Genomic DNA, 18,692 nt, shown 5'->3' with positions numbered 1-18,692 from the left:
TCTGATTTCCTACTTGATTTTCCCTTTTGTGGTGAACATACATCAGAAGAAGTAAGCTGAAGTCTATGAAAGCTCATGTTACCAACTTCTTTTTTTCAGTTAGTCTTCAAAGGTGCTACAAGACCCCTTTGCATGGGTTACCAGGCTTGGCTATACAGTTGGCTCTTAGTATCCATGGGGGTTCTGTTCCAGACGCCCCCATAGATGCTAAAAAACGCATGACCTCAAGTCCTGTGGTTTTTAAAGGCAGTGAGCACGTGCATGGCCGAGCTGCCACAGCTGTGTATACACACTGCCATTAGGCCCAGTGGGGCTTGCCATTTGCAGATGCTTAAATCCACAAATGGCAAGCCCATGGTTGTGGCGGGTGGGCTGTATTAGGAAATTATGCTGTGTTATGAAAGCAAAAATTAGGTGAGTGTGAACATGAGTGTAGGTATAACAGCCAAATAGACTTTACTGTTAACATATGAACATACCCTTCTCCATTGTCTGTACATTTCAAGGTTTTCTATTTGTCTATATGTTACAAAGGACTATTAGTCAATAAGGCAAGATAGCTTTGATGAATTTTTTGCTATGTTTTCCAAGATGGAAACTGGGTAAAGACTTTTGAATTATTTTAGAAAGTTGTATTAAATGTAAAGATGAAGCAGTTATAAGAAGAGTACTGTCACACTGAAAGTCCTGTGTCTCTTTAAGAAACTGTGGATTCAGGAGTGATTAAAACAATATGAATCTTGTCCAGTTTAGAATACCAGCCTTCAAAAAATAAGTCACTGTCAACTACAGAGTGTTAAGAAGTCATTATCAAATATAGAAAGTTTGTTAAACTGAGCCTGTTTAACTTGTTATTGAAGCTGTTTTTAAACAGAGAATTTATTTCAGTTAAGTTGTTTTTATTACTCCATAGGGGGACCGGCCCTCCTGGTTTTCTGTTGTAGCTTCAAATTTGTTGCCTGTGCACATCACTACAGTAGAAAAAGCAGATGCTGTCTATCAAAAACATGCAGGTCAAACATTGCTGAAGGTAAGCCAGTACTGACTGTACACTTGGAAAATCTATGAAGGCTAATGCCTTGTGATTTCTCTTATTCCAAAGACATTCATTATTGTGCCTCTTGGTCCTAATACAAGGCAAGCCTTGTTCTGCTCTTAGCCAGCACCATGACTACATTGTCTTGGACAAGTTCTCCCTATCTTGGTGGTCTTGCACTTTATGCAAGGAAGAAATAATACTTGACATTGCTTTGCTCCTGTCCAATCTGTGTAAAGTAGATAGAATTGGAGAGTGTCCTATCAATTTTAGTGCAAATTGATTATTTTGCTGTTAAAGCCACATTAAGAAGTGGCCTCCCTGCACAGTGTACTGTTTCACAAAGGACCAGGGTACATGACAGATTTAAATTTGTGTTCATTTGTCCCATCTTTGGGCATACAAATTACTTTATAATCCAAGTCTTATTATGGCTTGAAACATCTGAGAAATAGTGCTAAGAAACAAGCGCTTGGCCAAAGTCATTTAGTAGTTCCACTTGAATGTCAAAACTTTAGTCTCTTTACTGTACTATAAACTAATATAATTGACTAAATGCCCATAGCCCTTTGCACTGGTAAATGGGAAGAAATTTCATTCATTTTGGGCTCTACTTGTTGAACAATGAACTTGGATACATGCCATATGAGACTACCCACATCTTGCCTTGCCTTTGAACCTTGAAGTAGTTCACAAGAGTGGCTTTATAAACCTGGGAACATGCACATATAAGGCAGTTCTGTTTCAGAAACTATTCAGTCTGTAAGTAACATACTAAGCCAGAACTCTTCAACAGTAAACGGCAGCTTGCACTGCTATCAAAGTGCATTGTGGATGAGTATTCAGGCAATTTCTCCCTTCACTGTAATAGCCTAGGCAAGTTGTTTTAAATATCCAATGTCATTCTGTTGTATTATTTCTCCGAGTTCATATTCAGTTTGTCTCACTTAATGTCTGGAGTACAGCATTGTTCTTCCCACTGGCCTATCTTACATTCTTATTTCTGTTCATTCAGATCTTTACTACCACTATTTCAATTATTATCACCCTGCCTTCCTGTTTTCTTTCTACATTTTGTTCCCTTTCTTTTCTTGTTCAATCCTATCTTCACTCATTTTTTAAAGTGTTCTATTTTCATTGTGCACTCCCCTTGCAATCTTCATTTGTATTGGGTCCTCAAAATATTTTTGATCTCAGTTCTCAGAAGCCCTAATTAAACGTGGACAGTGATAAGGGATTATGGGAACTGCAGTACAATATATAGAGGGCCAAAGAGCCAGTGTGGTGCAGTGGTTTGATTGTTGGACTAGGACACTGGGAGACCAGGGTTCAAATCCCTGCTTGGCCATAAAAATTGACTGGGTGATCTTGGGCAAGTCTCTCAGTCTTAGTGGAAGGGAAAGGCAAATCCCCTCAGAACAAATTCTGCCAAGACAACTCAGGGCCCAGACAGGCCAGAATAAAGCTGCTTCGGGTCACTTTAGAGGTATGCCATTTAAATGATGCATGCGTCCTAAGAGGCCGGAAGCTGCGCCAAAGCCACGATCCAGTCCTAAGGACTAGAGCACAGTTTTGGTGCAGGTTCTGGCCTCTTAAGATGCCATTTAAACAGCATATCTGCAAAGTTGACCCCAAGCAGCTTTATTTTGGCCTGTCTCTTCAGGCCCTCAGTAATAGGATTGCCATAAGTAAGAAATGACTTGAAGGCACACACTAACCAGCAACAGAAAGCCTCCCCCCTAGCTTCTACATATGCCTTTCGAAGGCATCTTATCATTACTTTGAGTTTTATAACAACTTCTGAAACTAGTTCCAAGTCTCCACTATTGATTTCCCCTTGCTTTCCCTTCAGTTTTCTCCATGTTTTGTTTCTATTCCAAGTTATTGGTGTATGTGACAGGTAATCTCTAAATAATACCAATTATAAGCACTTGTAACTATTTCTGTGAAAATACCTGAACTGATGCTAATTAAGTATTCTTAATTTTTGTTTGTTTTATTATTTGTAAAAACTTTTTAAAGCTTTCATTTCTAACTTGTAATACAAGGTTCCAATGGGAGGTGAAGACCGGATGAAAGATTTTCCACCATTGAGCTCCCAGGATGTGATGTTGGAAGGAATTGGTGAAGCTGAGGCAGTGGCAGACATAAAGCTTTCATCTGCTGGTAATTTGTAAAAATGTTCTCAATTACACTTTTTGCAGAGTGGCAACTTGTGATCAAATGAAGTCATTTTGTTTTGTTCTGATAGTTGCAAATGGAGTACACACAGTGCAGTAACCTTTTTGAAAAAATGAGTTTTAATTTCTCATCCTGTGTTTTAATCTTAATGAATATCCGAACTTTGGAGTAGGCATTAAAAAGGAGCATTTTCCAAACAAGTCCTTTGTTTTGTTTTAAAATGAAGAAGGAAACTCCTTTGAGATGATCCTGCTCCATTCAAATAGATGTTCATAGTAGTCCAGCGTTCTGATTTCATTTTGTAATTTAGTGTTTGTTCTGTGCAGGCTGGGTTGCTGTGACAGCTCATTCAAACAACAAAGTCCATCTGCGATGCTATACTCCCAAAGGGACAGTACTCACAGTACGTAAACCGCCTCTGCTGCCATACATCATTGACATCAAAGGGCCCCGTGTGAAAGGAAGCTCAGCCTACAAGACTAAAAGGCCACCATCCCTTGTCAAAAATTTAAAAGCAAATATAAATCAAGGGGAAAAAATCATCAAAGTTTAAAATGTAAGAAGTTGGAGATGACGGAAGTTCTCAGCGTTAAAATGCACAAATACTGTGGACAGTTATTCACACAGAATGCATTTTTATTTTAGATTTTTTTTGTTTAAAGTTTTGCAAAATATATTGAGATGTACATTTATAAAGGTCAAGTATTACTGAAAAATGAAATATGCTGTTTTGTGTTTCATTCTCCAGTACTGCCATTTACCCTTGTCATGCTGGTCTTGGCAGAACATCATAGAATCTCTTGAAATATGTTCCTTTAGTTTTGGCAGGTGAGTGTTGTCAGGAAAAGAAGACTGGACCTCTGTCACTGCTGCAGCATATATAAAGCGTTAAGAATGCTTGCAAGACAAATTGGGGATTATTATTATTTTATTGGAGACTGAAAGTATAGAGTACCTCTTCTGTTGAAGGGGGGGTCATATTTATGCATTAGATAGCTACTCTTAGTGTGGCACATGTTTTTTGGCCGTGTGTGTGTTAAGCCTACTATTGTCTTCGCAAAAGTTTTTGTCCTAAAGCAGTAAAACACTAATGAAAAAACTATAAAGCAGAGTCAAGTCACTTTCTGAATTTTCTATGTATGTGTGATAGAAAATGTGAAGCATGTGTTTGTACATGACTCAGAAATAACCTCTTAGCACTAGGGGTCATTGGAGAGGACATGCAGTCGTATTGACATGCACATTTATCCATGCTAAACAATAAAATCAGTCTTTCTGCTGACTAGGAAAGTGTGTTTTGCCTGACAAGGCAGGAACTGGACTGAATGAGTGCCCTATGATTCAGCAGCATTCAATATTGCACAGTAGAAAGTCTAAACTATCAGCAGGATTCCATGTATACTGTAATTCCAGAGGTGCACAGAATGTTACATTTGGCAAGCCCTGATCTTTCATAGAATCATAGAGCTGGAAGAGACCACAAGGGCCATCCAGTCCAATCTCCTGACATGCAGGAACTCACAATCAAAGCACCCCTGAGAGATGGCTTTTTTTTTTTAATTAAAACCATCTGGTCTTTAAGGAAACAAAGGTATACTTGAAAGTCTAGTATTATTGTCTGGGTAAACCTCAGAATTCTGGGAAATTTCTGTGTAAGATTTCAAGGCTTTACTCTCCCCATGGCTAGTATAACCAGTGTAAATTATATAAAACAATTACGTCACATCGTCATTTGCATAATTTAAGCCACAAAATAGCTTTTTCTTAGGACATTTGTTGGACTATTTTTCTTGACTATGAAACTCCCGGGTCAAACCACACTCAATGGGATACAGCAGAGGACAATTACAAAAAGCCGTGGCTAATGATACAACTGGACTCAAGCTGAATGGATGTTAAGTTGCTGACCTGCTCAGAGGCAAAAGGAAAGTCCGAAGCTGCATAACACATATAGAAACATGTAATGTGAGAAGCAGGAACTGGAGAAACTAGACACAGTACAACAATAAATGGAACATATAAACATTGCATTACTTGAGGTGAGTGAGTTAAGGGGGACAGAAAAGGGATGTTTTGAGTCAGATAACTGCCACATGTTTTACTCAGGAAATAAAAATCTAAGAAGTGGGGTAGCATTAATAGTGAGGAGAGACGTAGCAAAAGCAGTAGATCAGTGACTGAATATCAGTAAGACTTGAGAAAACCTATCAGTTCAACTGTAATTCAAGTTTATGTTCCAACGACAGAAGAAGAAATGGAAAGATTTCATGCTGGAGTTGAGAAGAAAATTGATAAACAGGACTTCATCTCAATATAGGCAACTGGGATGCCAAAACAGGAAACAGCAGATTCAAAGATTGTAAGAAAAATAGGCCTAGGATCAAGAAATGAAGCAGGAGAGCAACTAAATGGATTTTGTGAGGCCAAGTTTGTTCACTGCAAAAACAAAACCAGGAGCAGCTTGTGGCACATACCATGAACTGCTAATACAGTTGGCACTCAATATCCACAGGGATCCGTTCCAGACCCCCCAGCAGATAGCAAAATCCACAGATGCTCAAATCTGCATTGTTCCCAATGGTGGTGCAGCCATGCAACTATTGGAGACAATGGGATTTGTTCTTCCTTATTCCAGCTTTCACCAGCGGCGGGTGGGTGGCTCCTGCTGCTGTAGCTTCCTCCTCCTCCTGCCACAACCTCCACTTCCTCCTGATTCTTCTTCCTCTTCCTCCTCCAGCTGCTTCCTTCTCTTCCTCCCACTTCTTCTTTCTCACACCACCTCCTCTGCCACTACATCTTCCTCCTCCTACCTCTGTTTAAAGACCTCCAAAGGAGACTCCACCACTCTCCAAGGGAGTGTTCTCCACTACTGAACAGCTCTTACTGTCAGTGAGGTCCTCCTAATGTTGAGGTGGAATCTCTTTTCCTTTAGTTTGAATCCACTACTCCAGGTCCTACACTATGGAACAGCAGAAAACAAGTTTGCTCTCCTCAATATGACATCCCTTCAAATATTTAAACAGGGTTATCATAAAACCTCTTAACCTTCTCTTCTCCAGGCTAAACATACCTAGTTCCCTAAATCTCTCCTTATAGGACATGGTTTCCAGATCCTTCACCATTCTGGTTGCCCTCCTTTGGACACTCCCTTTGGAATTATGGTGCTCAGAACTGGACACAGTACTCCAGGTGAGGTCTGTCCAAAGCAGAAGAGTGGCACTATTATTTCTCTCTATCTAGACACTATACTGTTATTGATGCAGCCTAGAATCATACTGGCTTTGTTCAGCATGCGATCAACCAAGACTCCTAGAATTTGATTATGTCCCACTTTAAATGAGCTACAGCGGCAGCAAAGCAACATGTACTTCAGAGGCGGCATGTCTATCAAACCTAACTACATAGAATCAATAGGGGCCCTTTAAAAACTTGATGGAGAAGATAGTCATAGATTCAGTGGAACGTTCTACAAAATTGGAATGTCCCGAGGTGAAAAGTTTTGGAAGGAAGTAACAGAGTGGGTGAGAGCGTGGTGTAGTGGTCTGACGGTTGGATTACAATTCTGGAGACCAAGGTTCAATTTCCCCACTTCTCCATGGAAAACCACTGGGCAACTCTTAGCCCCAGAAAACCCTGCGATAGGTTCACTAGAAAACAACTTGAAGGCACACAAAAACAGAGCTAGTGTTAAAGTCTAACCAAACTATAAGAATAGACTATTATTCTTCTCCATCTTGGATGGTAACAATGAATTTTTTTTTAGAAGCATCTTATTTCTGTATTATTGGAGGCTTCCTGGATAGAAACAGCATAGTATTGAAAACTTCACAAGGTCTCCCAGTAAGGAGGGTACTTTATAGTCTGCTCTACTGCTCTAACTGAAAAAGTAACTGGGAAATAAAGGAAGATGGCTTTGTAGAAATCTGGTCACAAGTTTTCCTCCATTACAGATGGGATGTCAAATGGATGGCATAGTAAAATCGTGTTCACTACATAAAATTGGAAAATCAAGGTTTGCTTTTTGGGTATATGGATGCTTGAATCCATGGATAAAAAAAACTCATTTGCATAGGGAGGGCTGACTGCTAAAGCAAACAATTGTTGGTTGGGGCAGTTGGGTTGTAAATGTATTTAAACCAATTGAAAAAAATTAAACCCAGTGCTTTTATAGGCATACCTCACTTAAGTAAATCAAAGCTCCTTTTTACAAAAGTCTTTTTACACCCTAACTCCCTTTTCCTTCTTGTCCCGTATCTAGTCTCTTGCAGGAAAGATTTTTAAGCAGCATTGGCATTGGGAGAATTATAATGATTGCTGTATGTATCCTGCTTTACCCTCAAAATTGGAACTCAGAGCAGCTTACAATTTAAAAGAACAACACAATCTAAAACATACAAAAGTGATGCATTTAAAACAGAATTAAATTATTACAACAGTAAAACAAAACGCTTGTTAAAAGAATAAAATTAACAGTTAAAAAGATAAAAGTGTTTAAAACAGTACACTTTTAAAACAATGGTTTTAAACAGTGAAGACAGACTGGAGAAACACAGGCTTTCACTGTTGTGTTGCAACAGCATGTCTGTAGTAAACAATGCATTAAAACTTTAGCTGGAAAAGAACTGAAATTTGTGGTCGCCACCACAAAATACAATTCCCAGAATTCTACAGCATTGAGTCAGGCAAGTTAAAGCAGTGTCAAACTATGGAGTCTGGATGCAGCTCTAGTCACCAAAATGAAAACCATAACTGGTGGTGGTGGTGGGGAATCATCCCCTAGATGCCTATTGGAAGAAGTCTTTGAATCATCTCTATAAACGTTTTCGTTCATTAATGCAAGGCTTACCTGACCTATTTTTTCATTTCCTATGTGCATATTGTTAAGAGTCTGGATAAAAAAATTGATGAAGCATGTTGAACTGATGCTGCTTTTTTATGGTGCAGGAACCACTCCCTATTCTTTCCATGGTCCTTCTGCCTGTGGTACTAAATTTTCTGTTAAAGAAGTAATGCCCACGAACACATCGTCTTTGTTTACTGTGGTATGCCAGTAATTTTTTTAATATTAAAACAGACAAATGAAAGCTACATGCATTCCTTAATAAAGTTTATTGATTTATAACTATATTTAGGAAAATACACTCAAGGATTAATATGCATTTTAGTTTTAACACCTTACATTTTTAACAAAGGGTTGTATATTGTTCAGGTAAATTAAAAAAAACAAGACATGTGATCTGTTCTGATTTTACAACTATCACAAACGTATAAAAAGCTCTTCATGCACTACAGTAGATAGAAAGCATGAAAAAAATTACCTTTGGTTTAAGTTGAGAGAATAATACACATATTGCACTGTAAAAAAGCTTCAAACACGGTGCAACCAAACATAAAATGTTTCAGTGCCAGCTTACAAAAAGTTCTTTAGCTAGTGTGATTTTTTAAGGAAGGAAAAGATGTATATACATATGCGTGAAACAATTCCTTAAGCTAATTGGAAGCAATTAATTTTGTATCTCAGCATGGTTAGCTACACAATCAGTATCCCAATATATCTAATTGAATTTGTGTTTACAACCAATCAGAAGAGCTGAACATTTTGAAATCAACAATATTATCAACAAATGGACCTGTCAAGTTGTACTGTAAAAAGAATTTAATATTCCAGCCCTTAGGTCAATCAACCTCCATATAGCAGCAATATTAAAGTTTATTCCAAGTTCCAAGTTATTAAAATTCTTAGGTTACTTATAGCACTGAGTTAACAATGTCTGTTTCCGAAAACACTGCTATTCCGTTTAGCCACAATGTCCAACGTGGCACCAACAATGTGAGCTAATAATGCAGTATGTGTCAAGTCTGAGATGTTACAACAAGCATTGCTGCTGAGAGAAGCTCTTGAGTAAGGAAAAAGCTGGAAAGATATATCCAAAGTTCATCTGACCCAAGTGGTCAATTTAAGGAATAACTACTTTAGAGAAGAAACTCATTAAGTTATCTACATTTACCCCTAATTTTGCTTATTCATTAGAAATGTCTAACATTAAGACATCAGAAATCATCCATTTTTATTGCTATAGCTTAAAACTATCCAACTGTAATCTTTAATTCCCTCTATTCTAAACGGACAACATGGTGAGAATGTATTGGAAGTTCAAATCCATCACAATATTCAATATATATCTCCGGACACACTGATCGCATCACTGGAAGATCTCCTTTTTTAATACTTAAGGGTTTTGCACTCTCGTGTTCATGAACAGTAGTAGCCAACACAGGCAATGTCTTCTGTAGCCATTCCAAGTGTGACATCTTTAGTCCTAGTCATATGCTAGCAACATAACAGTATTTTTCATGTAATGTCAAACAATCTAACATCACTAGATCTACTGCCACTAGTTTGTCCTTTTCAACCAAGTGGGTTTTTAAAAATGCTTTTAAAAAAAAATCTCAAGGCCACAGACTCTCTTCTTAAAAAATGGAAGCTCTCTTAAAAATAGCAAGAGGGGGGGGGGGGAACCTTGCCTACACAGAAGTGAAGTTTCTAGCCTCTGTCCAAACCTCCAAAACAATGACAATATTTTACATCCAACAATAAAGTTGTGTCTAACATTATCCTAGCTAATTGGTTAGGAAGACATTTCAGCAGTGTTTAATGGTTCAACATAAATATAGTTGCAATTTGATTCTCAGTTGATAATGATTGTCAGAGCGAGTCTTGAACATAATCTATTCGCACACAAATAACTAATGTTAAACAATTTATTTCTGTCCTAAAGGGATTTTTCTCCCTTACATCTTTGGCCTCCTATTACAAATCTTCCAACTCCTCCTTTACACAGAAGTATCAGGTTCTTCTATTCAGTCAAGGTATGTTAAAATGAAACCACAAAATATTCAAGCAGAAAGGAAGGGGGGGGGGGGACTAAACACAATTCAAGCTAGTGCAAGCTCAACTGGTTTGGGAGGATAAATATAATTTGCTGTATTATTTTTGCAGCATAAAACTACCTTGATAGCCATATTGGAGGCACAGTCGATCAGGGAGTCCTTCTGCACAAGTCAAAAGAAATGAGACACAACAGTGCATGAACACAGTAATATAATGTGCACTGAAAAGCTTCCCAACTGTCTATATTCTTTGACAGTGCACATTTCCATGTTTGCCTGTTTTCTTATTACAAAAAATATTTATATCTACAAACACAGGAAAACTAGAAATGATTTGAAAGGGGATATGTGTTCCTTTGTCAATTTTCCTAACTATCGGCAGTTTTCCCATTGCTTACGTATTCCAAAATGTTAAGGAAGTCTGAACTATTAATAACCCAGTCTTAAATTGCCATTCTCTCAGTGTCTACAAACTTACAATTCAAATATCCAATCATTTAAATTTTTCTGTACGTCAACTATAAAAAGATTATGCTAATTAATTTCATTAAAACATGATTGAATAAAGAACAGGAATGTTAACATCTGCCCTAATTCGAGGTTTGTTACTTATCAGGATTTTGATATGCAAATCTCAGTTCAGTGGGAAAGGAACACGATCCATTTTGAAATTCATTCAGCACTGATGGAAATGATTGCAACAAGTGCAAAAGCTACCAATTTTTCAAATGCAAAAATATGGAAATTTGAAAAATGTTCTGTTCTGCATTAATTTTGGATATTTCTGAGGCTCTTTACTGATGTCACAGAATTTAACAAACATCCATTTATATTTATGTTCCCCTAGTAACTACACCTTTTGAAATGCAAAGGACACCAAGACAAATAGTGTTCCTGTGCATCTGCTTTTCATTTTTAATGGGGGCTGGAAAACACTTTTCTCTACCTGTTTAGTAGTAACCTCACAAAAGTATCATCTGCATGAGAAAACAGGCAATATGGTATTGTTATTGCTGTTATTATTAGATCCAGAGGCTCTTCCTCCTCTGCATCCTAGCTTGTGTATGGAATATGGATAACGTTTTCAGCTCTCATTTACCAGGCGTAATTTAAGAAAAGCTCCTCTCAAAAATCTTAATGCAATGAGCTAATGCTTTCCATGTATTTTTCACAGCTGGAATTTATTTAAATGGGTTCTGCACAGGAGTACTTTCTTAAGGATGAAAGCACGATTTATTTCAAATTCAGTAATTAATGCTAGTTAAGCATCCTTATTCCACAAACTTTTAAAAGACCGATACAGAGCCAGAAAATTGCAGTCAAAAGACGGGGAGAAAAAACCCCCAAAAGAGCAGCCTTGGTAAACAACAAACCTCGAAGTGTCAAGATAAAGGGAAGGAAATTCTTTAACAAAACCAAACATGCATATATAAAATCCACTATACGACACAACAACTCCTAAAGGCTTAAACTGCATAGGTAAAAATAAAAACATTTATGTGCAATATTTTTCTTCTCTTAAAGCACAAAAAGAAATGACCACCATGTCTTTAAGTAGTATTTATCAACCAATGGATTCACCAATCAAAAATGGGGGAGGGTGGGTAAAAATCTGGCTTGCTGATCATGACTGAGGGACCTGAACTGTACATACAAATTAACAAAATGGTCGTGTATTGGTTTATTGTGAGCCAACCTCAATTTCTTCCCGAAAGTGCTCTTTTTACAAAACAAGCCATTGGATTTTTCCTAATTTAGTTAATGAGTTTTTACGCACCCACAAGGCTAAGATAATGCAGAGTGGCATCATTCCCATTTTTAAGATCCCATTTATTTAAGACTTTTGTCAATAAGAACTGATAGCCTGTGTACTTGGCACATTCCAGGGAGATATTTCCCAGGTTAAGAACCTCAGGGCTTCATCCCCAGACTCTCCCCTAAAAGGAGAAAGCGATGAGTGAAATGGACTGTGTTTTGTTTATCAGAGAAGCCATCTCCCTAATCAGCCAATCTGTCCCTAGGAAGGATCTGGCCACAGACAGATGTATATTCTGAACTGCAGAACTACATGTTCAGAACCAAATCTCATGGATGTTTCCAAATTTTTAGGAAAGATGCACACAGTTCTTCTGTTCATATTATACCCCTACTGCAATGGCTTGTAATCACATCACAGTAAAGTAATCTGACTCGGTGGCAAATGTGTATAATAAACAGAGTCAAAGAAAAGGAATCTAAACTAAGAAATCGGGAAGATATCACATGCAAACAACTCCTGGTTCACATCTGGAGGGGAAGAGATGCCTACCACAAACCTGAGACCCATTCCAGGCTGAAATGTCTCCTTGGAGTGTAATACATGGTCCGGCCCATATTGCAGGCTTCATTAATTGCTAGTATCCCCTGCTCAAGCTCTATGAAAATAATAATAATAATAATAATAATAATAATAAAACAGAATTCTGCAACAACACAACAGTTCATTCCTACAGAGTTTGTGCAGGAGACACTCCCAGTGGACAGCGCCCCAAGGCCACTGTTCATAAACAAGCTAACTTGTGTACAATTCTGTTGTAAGCCAACAGAAATACTGAAGTGATTCCAGGGCTCTATCCCAAGGACTCAAGCCAACTTAGCAAGCCAGGGACTTACATACCTACTTGCCCTCTCTAATCAAAGAGATACAAGCAGTTAATTAGAGCAACGCTTCATCAAAGGTTGAGAAAAAAACCAACAACTTAAAAAAGTATAAGCAAACTGAGCTTAAGCAAAGATTCTACAAGAACTGTACCTAAGCTCTATAACATTTTATCTAGGAAGGATAAATTGTCATTAAACCACCATTTGGTTAACCTTGGCCCTTTGTTGCCTTTTCAAGATAGTAGACATTTACTAAATGACGTTTCAAGTGTTTACTGTATTCACTTTCTTTTTTAAATGAGCGATCGCAGAATATACATACATAGTTCTCCTTGGTGACCTTGGCTTCTGCCATTTCTTCAGGTGGTTTCTGACTTGTTTTCTCCTGTGCCGTCCGAGCACCATTTAAACCAGAATCATCACTGCCCTCTGATATGTTGTCACTTATATCACTGCCATCATGGCTGTGGATGCCCTCATCCTCTTCCATTTCCTGACTTTCATTCATTACTGTGCCACCTGATGCTGCAGAAACCAGGCCTGTTTTAGTGCTTTGCTGAGGTTTTTCTGGCACCTGGGATGGTGAGGCTCCTGCTGCTGGGTCTTCAGCTTGCAATTCTTCTGTAGAGCTGTCATCATCTTGAAGTGGACTGCTCACAGTCTCTCTCTCACATGTTTCCACTGGCTGAGTCCCTTGCACCACAGCAGGATTAGACAGTATTTCCATCTCATGTATTTGTGTTGCATGAATATTTTGGGCCACATCTGATAATGTGTCCTCCAGCATAGCTGTCTCTTTTTCCAAGGTAGCATTCAAGTCGACAGAACTGATCTGAGAGGTTCCTGCCCGATCTATTCCAATTTCATTCTCAAAAACAGCTTTTGCAGTCCCTTCCTCTGCCACGAGCATTTCTTGGTCTTTCATTTCCAGCTCTACATTTTTGTCCACAGGTTGTGTAGATGGTGCCTCTAGATCCTGTATGTTCTCACCAGAGACCAACTGGTTCTCCTCAGTATCTGAAGGAATAGGCTGCTGCTCACTGCAAGGACCATTACATGCTTTCCTTTTGTCGTCTACTCGAAGAAGAGGTTCTTTAGGGGCAGGATCCTCATCCACAATATTCTCACAGTCAGGCTTTCTGTTATTATTAACAGGCTTGTTCTTCAGATCTTTCTTTTTTTTGTTCTTTTTAAGACAAGCATTTTGCTTTTTGGTGTCTTCCAATTTACTATCACTGTGTTCAGAATCCTGACATTTGGGGGACTTCTTATCTGATTTCTTCTTCTTTTTCGCAATTACATCATCAGTTTCTTTTGCCAAAGGAGCAGAGTTGGTTTCTGCTTTTCTTTTTAGTTTCTTTGTTTTACCAGTTTTCTCAGCCATTGTCTCAGTTTTTATGTCTGCTTCCTTGCTTTTGGAAATTGTTTTGCGACTTCGTGTTGTCACTTTGTCTAAACCAACTTTCTTTTCTTTTGATAGGTTTTCTTTCTTTTCATCTTTTGATAGATTTTCTTTTTTCTCTTCTTTTGAAAGGTTTTCCTTCTTCTCTTCATTTGTAGCTGTCTCATTTTTCTTTTCAGTTACTTCTTTCTCCACTTGTACTTGTTCCATCTTACTGTTATTGCTATTATTATCACTACTAACACCTTCCGAAGTGTTAGCTTCATTCTTTTTAGTCCGCAGCCTTACTTTTGAAACATCCATTGTGATATCACAACAATCAGGATGTCTGGATTTGATGTGATACTGCAAGTTACATTTCTTGGATGCAGCATACTCACAGACTGGGCAAAGAAACTGCCGTGGGCTGACGTGGAGCTCGACGTGCTTCTTGAAGTTGCTTCGATCAGCTGTTTTGTATTCGCAGTGAGGGCAGGCCAGTGGCTTTGGACCATCATGAACCTGCCTTGCATGCCGAGTTACTTCATGCTGGTTTGATGCCACATAGCTGCACTGTTCACATTTAAATGGTTTCTCACCTGAGGCAAAGAAGTGGGAAACAAACATTTTAACATATTGCATAGCTACAGATGTTTACCATTATTCATATACTTGTATTTCTTGAATTTAGAAATTAGGTGATTTTACACTTGGCACATTCACAAACGACAACAAAATACAGAAAAGGAAGAAACAAAAACGAACATGCAAGCAATCACAAAACCACATATTCCATCTATGATAAATACATACCAGAAGAGATCACTCTACAGTAATATTAGCAATTGGAATCCAAACCAAACTGGTCCATTGAAGGCAGTGTAGAAAAATGGAAATTACAGGTGAATAGTTGTCTTACACAAATATTACAATGCAATCACACGTACCCAAAACTGACTATATTCCTATAGTGTTAAAACATTTCTGCAGTGCTTACCCTCTACCCCCAAATATATTTTCAAGATAAAAATATAAAATGTTCAGTAAGAGTAAGAAGAAGAGCCCTCCCTCCAGTCCATCTGCCATGGTCCAGGCATCAGAGGGAGTGAAGATCTGCTGGACTTTTCCCTTTCTCTACTGCCATTCCCTTCTCCTTTTGTATCTTGTATGTTTAGATTGTAAGCTCTAGCCGCTCTGATAGCCTTTTGGCTGAAGAGCAGGGTATAAGTAAATAAATAATAATAATAATAATAATTATTATTATTATTATTACTCTTGTGTTCAAAACAGTGAAGATGAATATAAGCTCATAATAACTGCAAAAGTCAATCATATCTCAAATGCAGCAGATCAACCTCATCTGTGTCTTGAAATGCTAAACTAGGTACACATTTTTGCAATTAAAATTAATTTATTCTGACCAAGTTTTCCCATGTGATGTTGCCATAGGTAATGTTTTGCTGAATTTTGACTTTCCATTCCTGTCTAAAAGCAAGGCTGCCATCAACAAAATAGGAAGAATTAGATTCAAATGCATGACACTGGGCAGGCTTTTCTATTCCATTCTCTCCACTGAAATTGGCCTTGGAAATGGTAGAAGGAGACTCAGAGGACCTTTCAGAATGAGGTGAGCTATTTAATTTATCTCCCACCTTTGACTTTTGATTAAGATTCAGACAGCAAAGAGCAGCTGTGAATTGCTCCCAAGGGTGTATTATTCATTTTAAGAAAAAGGAAAAATCCTATGAAGTTCCCCCTTTGTTATCTGAATGCCAGTTCTTGGACTATCTCCTGTTGAGTAATTAAATCTAAATTAAAGACATTAACATTTCATTTTAAGTCAAAAAACATAAATAAATGGAAAACAATGGAGGATTCTAAACTTATGAATAAAGGTGTTAAAATCAACTGGTGGTTTCAAACATTGCAAAGTATGTACAGCAACAGTGACCCTCCAGATATTGTTGAACTGCATGTCTCAGCAGAGCTGACTAGCACAACCAAAGCTGATGAATGCTGGAAGTTACCATTCAATAAAATCTGGAGGGCCACACAATTTCCACTTTCTTGACTTGTGAAGAAATCAATTCACTCATAAGAAGAAGGGGGGGGGGGACCCAGAAAAATAAATGGACTCTGCGACAAAATCTTTCACCATAGAATGCTCGTTTACTGTTTCAGATCAAAACCATACACTCCCTCACAATATTTCATGCCATACCCTCTGTTTCACTGTTCTCCCTATCCAAAGTTTAATCTCCATTCAGTAGCCACTCAGCATTTCTCAACACTATTCACTGTGATTGTTCAGGATCCCCACCACAGCCTTAGGATCCACTTTTTCTAAATACTTTTTGTACTTCTACAACTGATCTCGTTTTCCCAAGCCTTCTGATACCTCCCTCTGGTACATAGATGGTAGTGTTTTGATTACACAAAAAATGACACTCATATCTGAAAACTGGAAATAAAGGAAGTGAAAATAAAGCATCTAAAGCAAAATAACAAGCATTTTCCTCATTGTTTCCTCTCAGTAATGTCTTCTCCCATGTACACATTTTGCAATATCTGAAGCACCCCATGAACAAAAGTCAGTTTCTCATCACCTCAAGAAACTGTTTCTTGGATAAAACTATTTTAGAACAAATATGAACCAAAGGCACAATCCTCCCACATTTCATGATGCATAAGCTCCATGTAAGAAGCAGGCTTCCTAACATGATATAAACCATATAAACCATAACACCGTATTTTGGTTTCATTCAAATTATAAACCTGCTCAGAAAAACATTATCCGTGACCTTGGCATGGAGGTACTACCCACTGATGTCTTGCCTCAGTCCAACCCTAAACATCTTCTGGAATCTGGTATAGGATCTGGTTGGGTGTGTCTTCTGATATACAGAATCCACTTATTCTTTTCTAACAGATTTAGATTTACAGTTGGCCCTCCGTTTTCGTGGGGGATCGTTCCAGACCCCCCCCAACGAAAACAGAGGCTCGCGCTTACTCAAGCCCCATAGGGAATGCCATAGGCTTGAATGGAGCGCCCACTGTGTGCAGCAAGGATGCGTGTGCCATTGCAAATAGCAGAGGTCACCCCTCTGTATATATTCATTAGGATTAGCATTAGGAGGGGTGACTGTATTTGAAGTGACTGTACTGTACCTTCATTCCCCAGGTTTCAAGATGGGTGGGTTATAAAATCCACAATATAATCCAGACAATGCAAACATTTGAAGTACATTTGAACATTGAAGCTGTTAATATCTACCCACATTACATGGGCATTTAGAAAGACTATTTGGCTATTAGCATCTCAAAATTTTTTCCCAATGTCTTGAATAATACATTGAAATTAAATGATTGTAAACTTGATGCTAGGCATTCCCTATCACCCCCCCCCCCAAATATATTGTTTTATAAATTTAAATAAAGCATTGTTTTATTTCCAAAGTATATTGTTGTTGTTGTTGTTGTTGTTATTATTATTATTATTATTATTATTATTTTCTTGCTAAGAATCTCTAGGGTGTGACTCTTCTGGAAGTTGACCATAGATGAATGCTAATAGCCAACTGGAGGACCTAAAGAAAACACTTCTCTAGACATCTGTAGGTCCTCCAGAACAATTCTATGGTCAACTTCCAGCAGATGTTGACCACAGAGTTGCGCTGGAAGCCCTAGAGATTCCTAGAGGTATTCTCTCAGGTTTATAAAAAAGTGGTTTGTTATTTGTAGTTCTTCCACTTTCACGGAGGTCCTGTGCCCCTAACCCTAGCAAATGGGGAGGGGTTCCTATATCTTTCAATTTGAGGCTCGAGCCCCATAGGAGATATTTGGGTGTGTGCATGTGGTGGCACGGTGCACATGTGCCATGGGCACACACACCATTGCTTTCCTCCTTGTGCAGCTTCTGTGTAAAATGCGTCCGCATATAGTGCGGCTTACTGTACTGTACTCCCTTCTTCTCTGCAGGGTATTTGAAGGAAGGGCACTCGAAAGGAGAAATGAAGGGAGTACCATTACCACATTACCATCTTTCTCTAAAGCACTGCATGCATACACCCAGCCCCTTTTTGTCCTGCCAGTTCTGGGTCCTTGCAAACAGTGGCAGCTGTTTGGCTCCAGTGTCAATGAGACAATGAATCTGTTCTGTCTTTCAGTATGAGGTTCAAATGAGCTGTCCATGGTTCTGAGTCTATTTGTGGGGGGTAAAACTGAGGATCCAGGATAGTTCCTGGATAGAACCTGGAAAGTTGAGACTATAATATGAAAAAACAGATTCACTGCCCCATTTATAAAGGAGCCTCCATCAATCAGTGCTGTCAAATGCAAAGTGGGAAGTCTGTGGTGGCAGAAAAAAGTATTGCTCAGGATGACAGAACTTGAGAGGAAAGTCAGAGATCCCTTAGAAGCCAAGATTATTAAATTGAGGCTGACATACTTTGGCCATATAATGAGAAGACATGGATCACTGGAAAAGAGAATAATGCTAGGAAAGATAGAGGGTAGAAGAGGAAGAACACATGCCAGATAGATTGACTCAATCAGGGGGGATAC

At 38.4% G+C, this 18,692-nt stretch overlaps 2 protein-coding genes across 7 annotated transcripts in view; one reads left to right on the top strand and one right to left on the bottom strand.

Annotated features, from left to right (window-relative positions):
• Positions 1-3,938, top strand: part of NOA1 (nitric oxide associated 1) — a 32,950-nt gene extending 29,012 nt beyond the window's left edge. The window contains exons 6-8 of the mRNA XM_089488859.1: positions 914-1,030; positions 3,085-3,202; positions 3,544-3,938. Of these exons, the coding sequence (XP_089344985.1) occupies positions 914-1,030; positions 3,085-3,202; positions 3,544-3,770 (462 nt within the window). The 3' untranslated portion in view covers positions 3,771-3,938. The remainder of the gene's footprint in view (positions 1-913; positions 1,031-3,084; positions 3,203-3,543) is intronic.
• A 4,308-nt stretch (positions 3,939-8,246) lies between these two features.
• The window catches only part of REST (RE1 silencing transcription factor), a 30,459-nt gene continuing 20,013 nt past the window's right edge, over positions 8,247-18,692 (bottom strand). For 5 of the 6 annotated variants that reach the window (XM_089488854.1, XM_089488853.1, XM_089488852.1 and 2 more), the window contains exon 4: positions 12,531-14,728. In XM_089488854.1, the coding sequence (XP_089344980.1) occupies positions 12,957-14,728 (1,772 nt within the window). In that variant the 3' untranslated portion in view covers positions 12,531-12,956. The other variant, XM_089488858.1, reaches the window with a different exon arrangement.

Source organism: Sceloporus occidentalis, unplaced genomic scaffold (genome assembly GCF_023333645.1).
Source record: "Sceloporus occidentalis isolate IW3139 unplaced genomic scaffold, rSceOcc1.0.p SCAF_1, whole genome shotgun sequence".
In the NCBI taxonomy this organism is placed as follows: domain Eukaryota; kingdom Metazoa; phylum Chordata; class Lepidosauria; order Squamata; family Phrynosomatidae; genus Sceloporus; species Sceloporus occidentalis.
The sequence above is the reverse complement of the archived record's forward strand: the minus strand, read 5'-3'. Positions and strand labels throughout refer to the sequence as shown.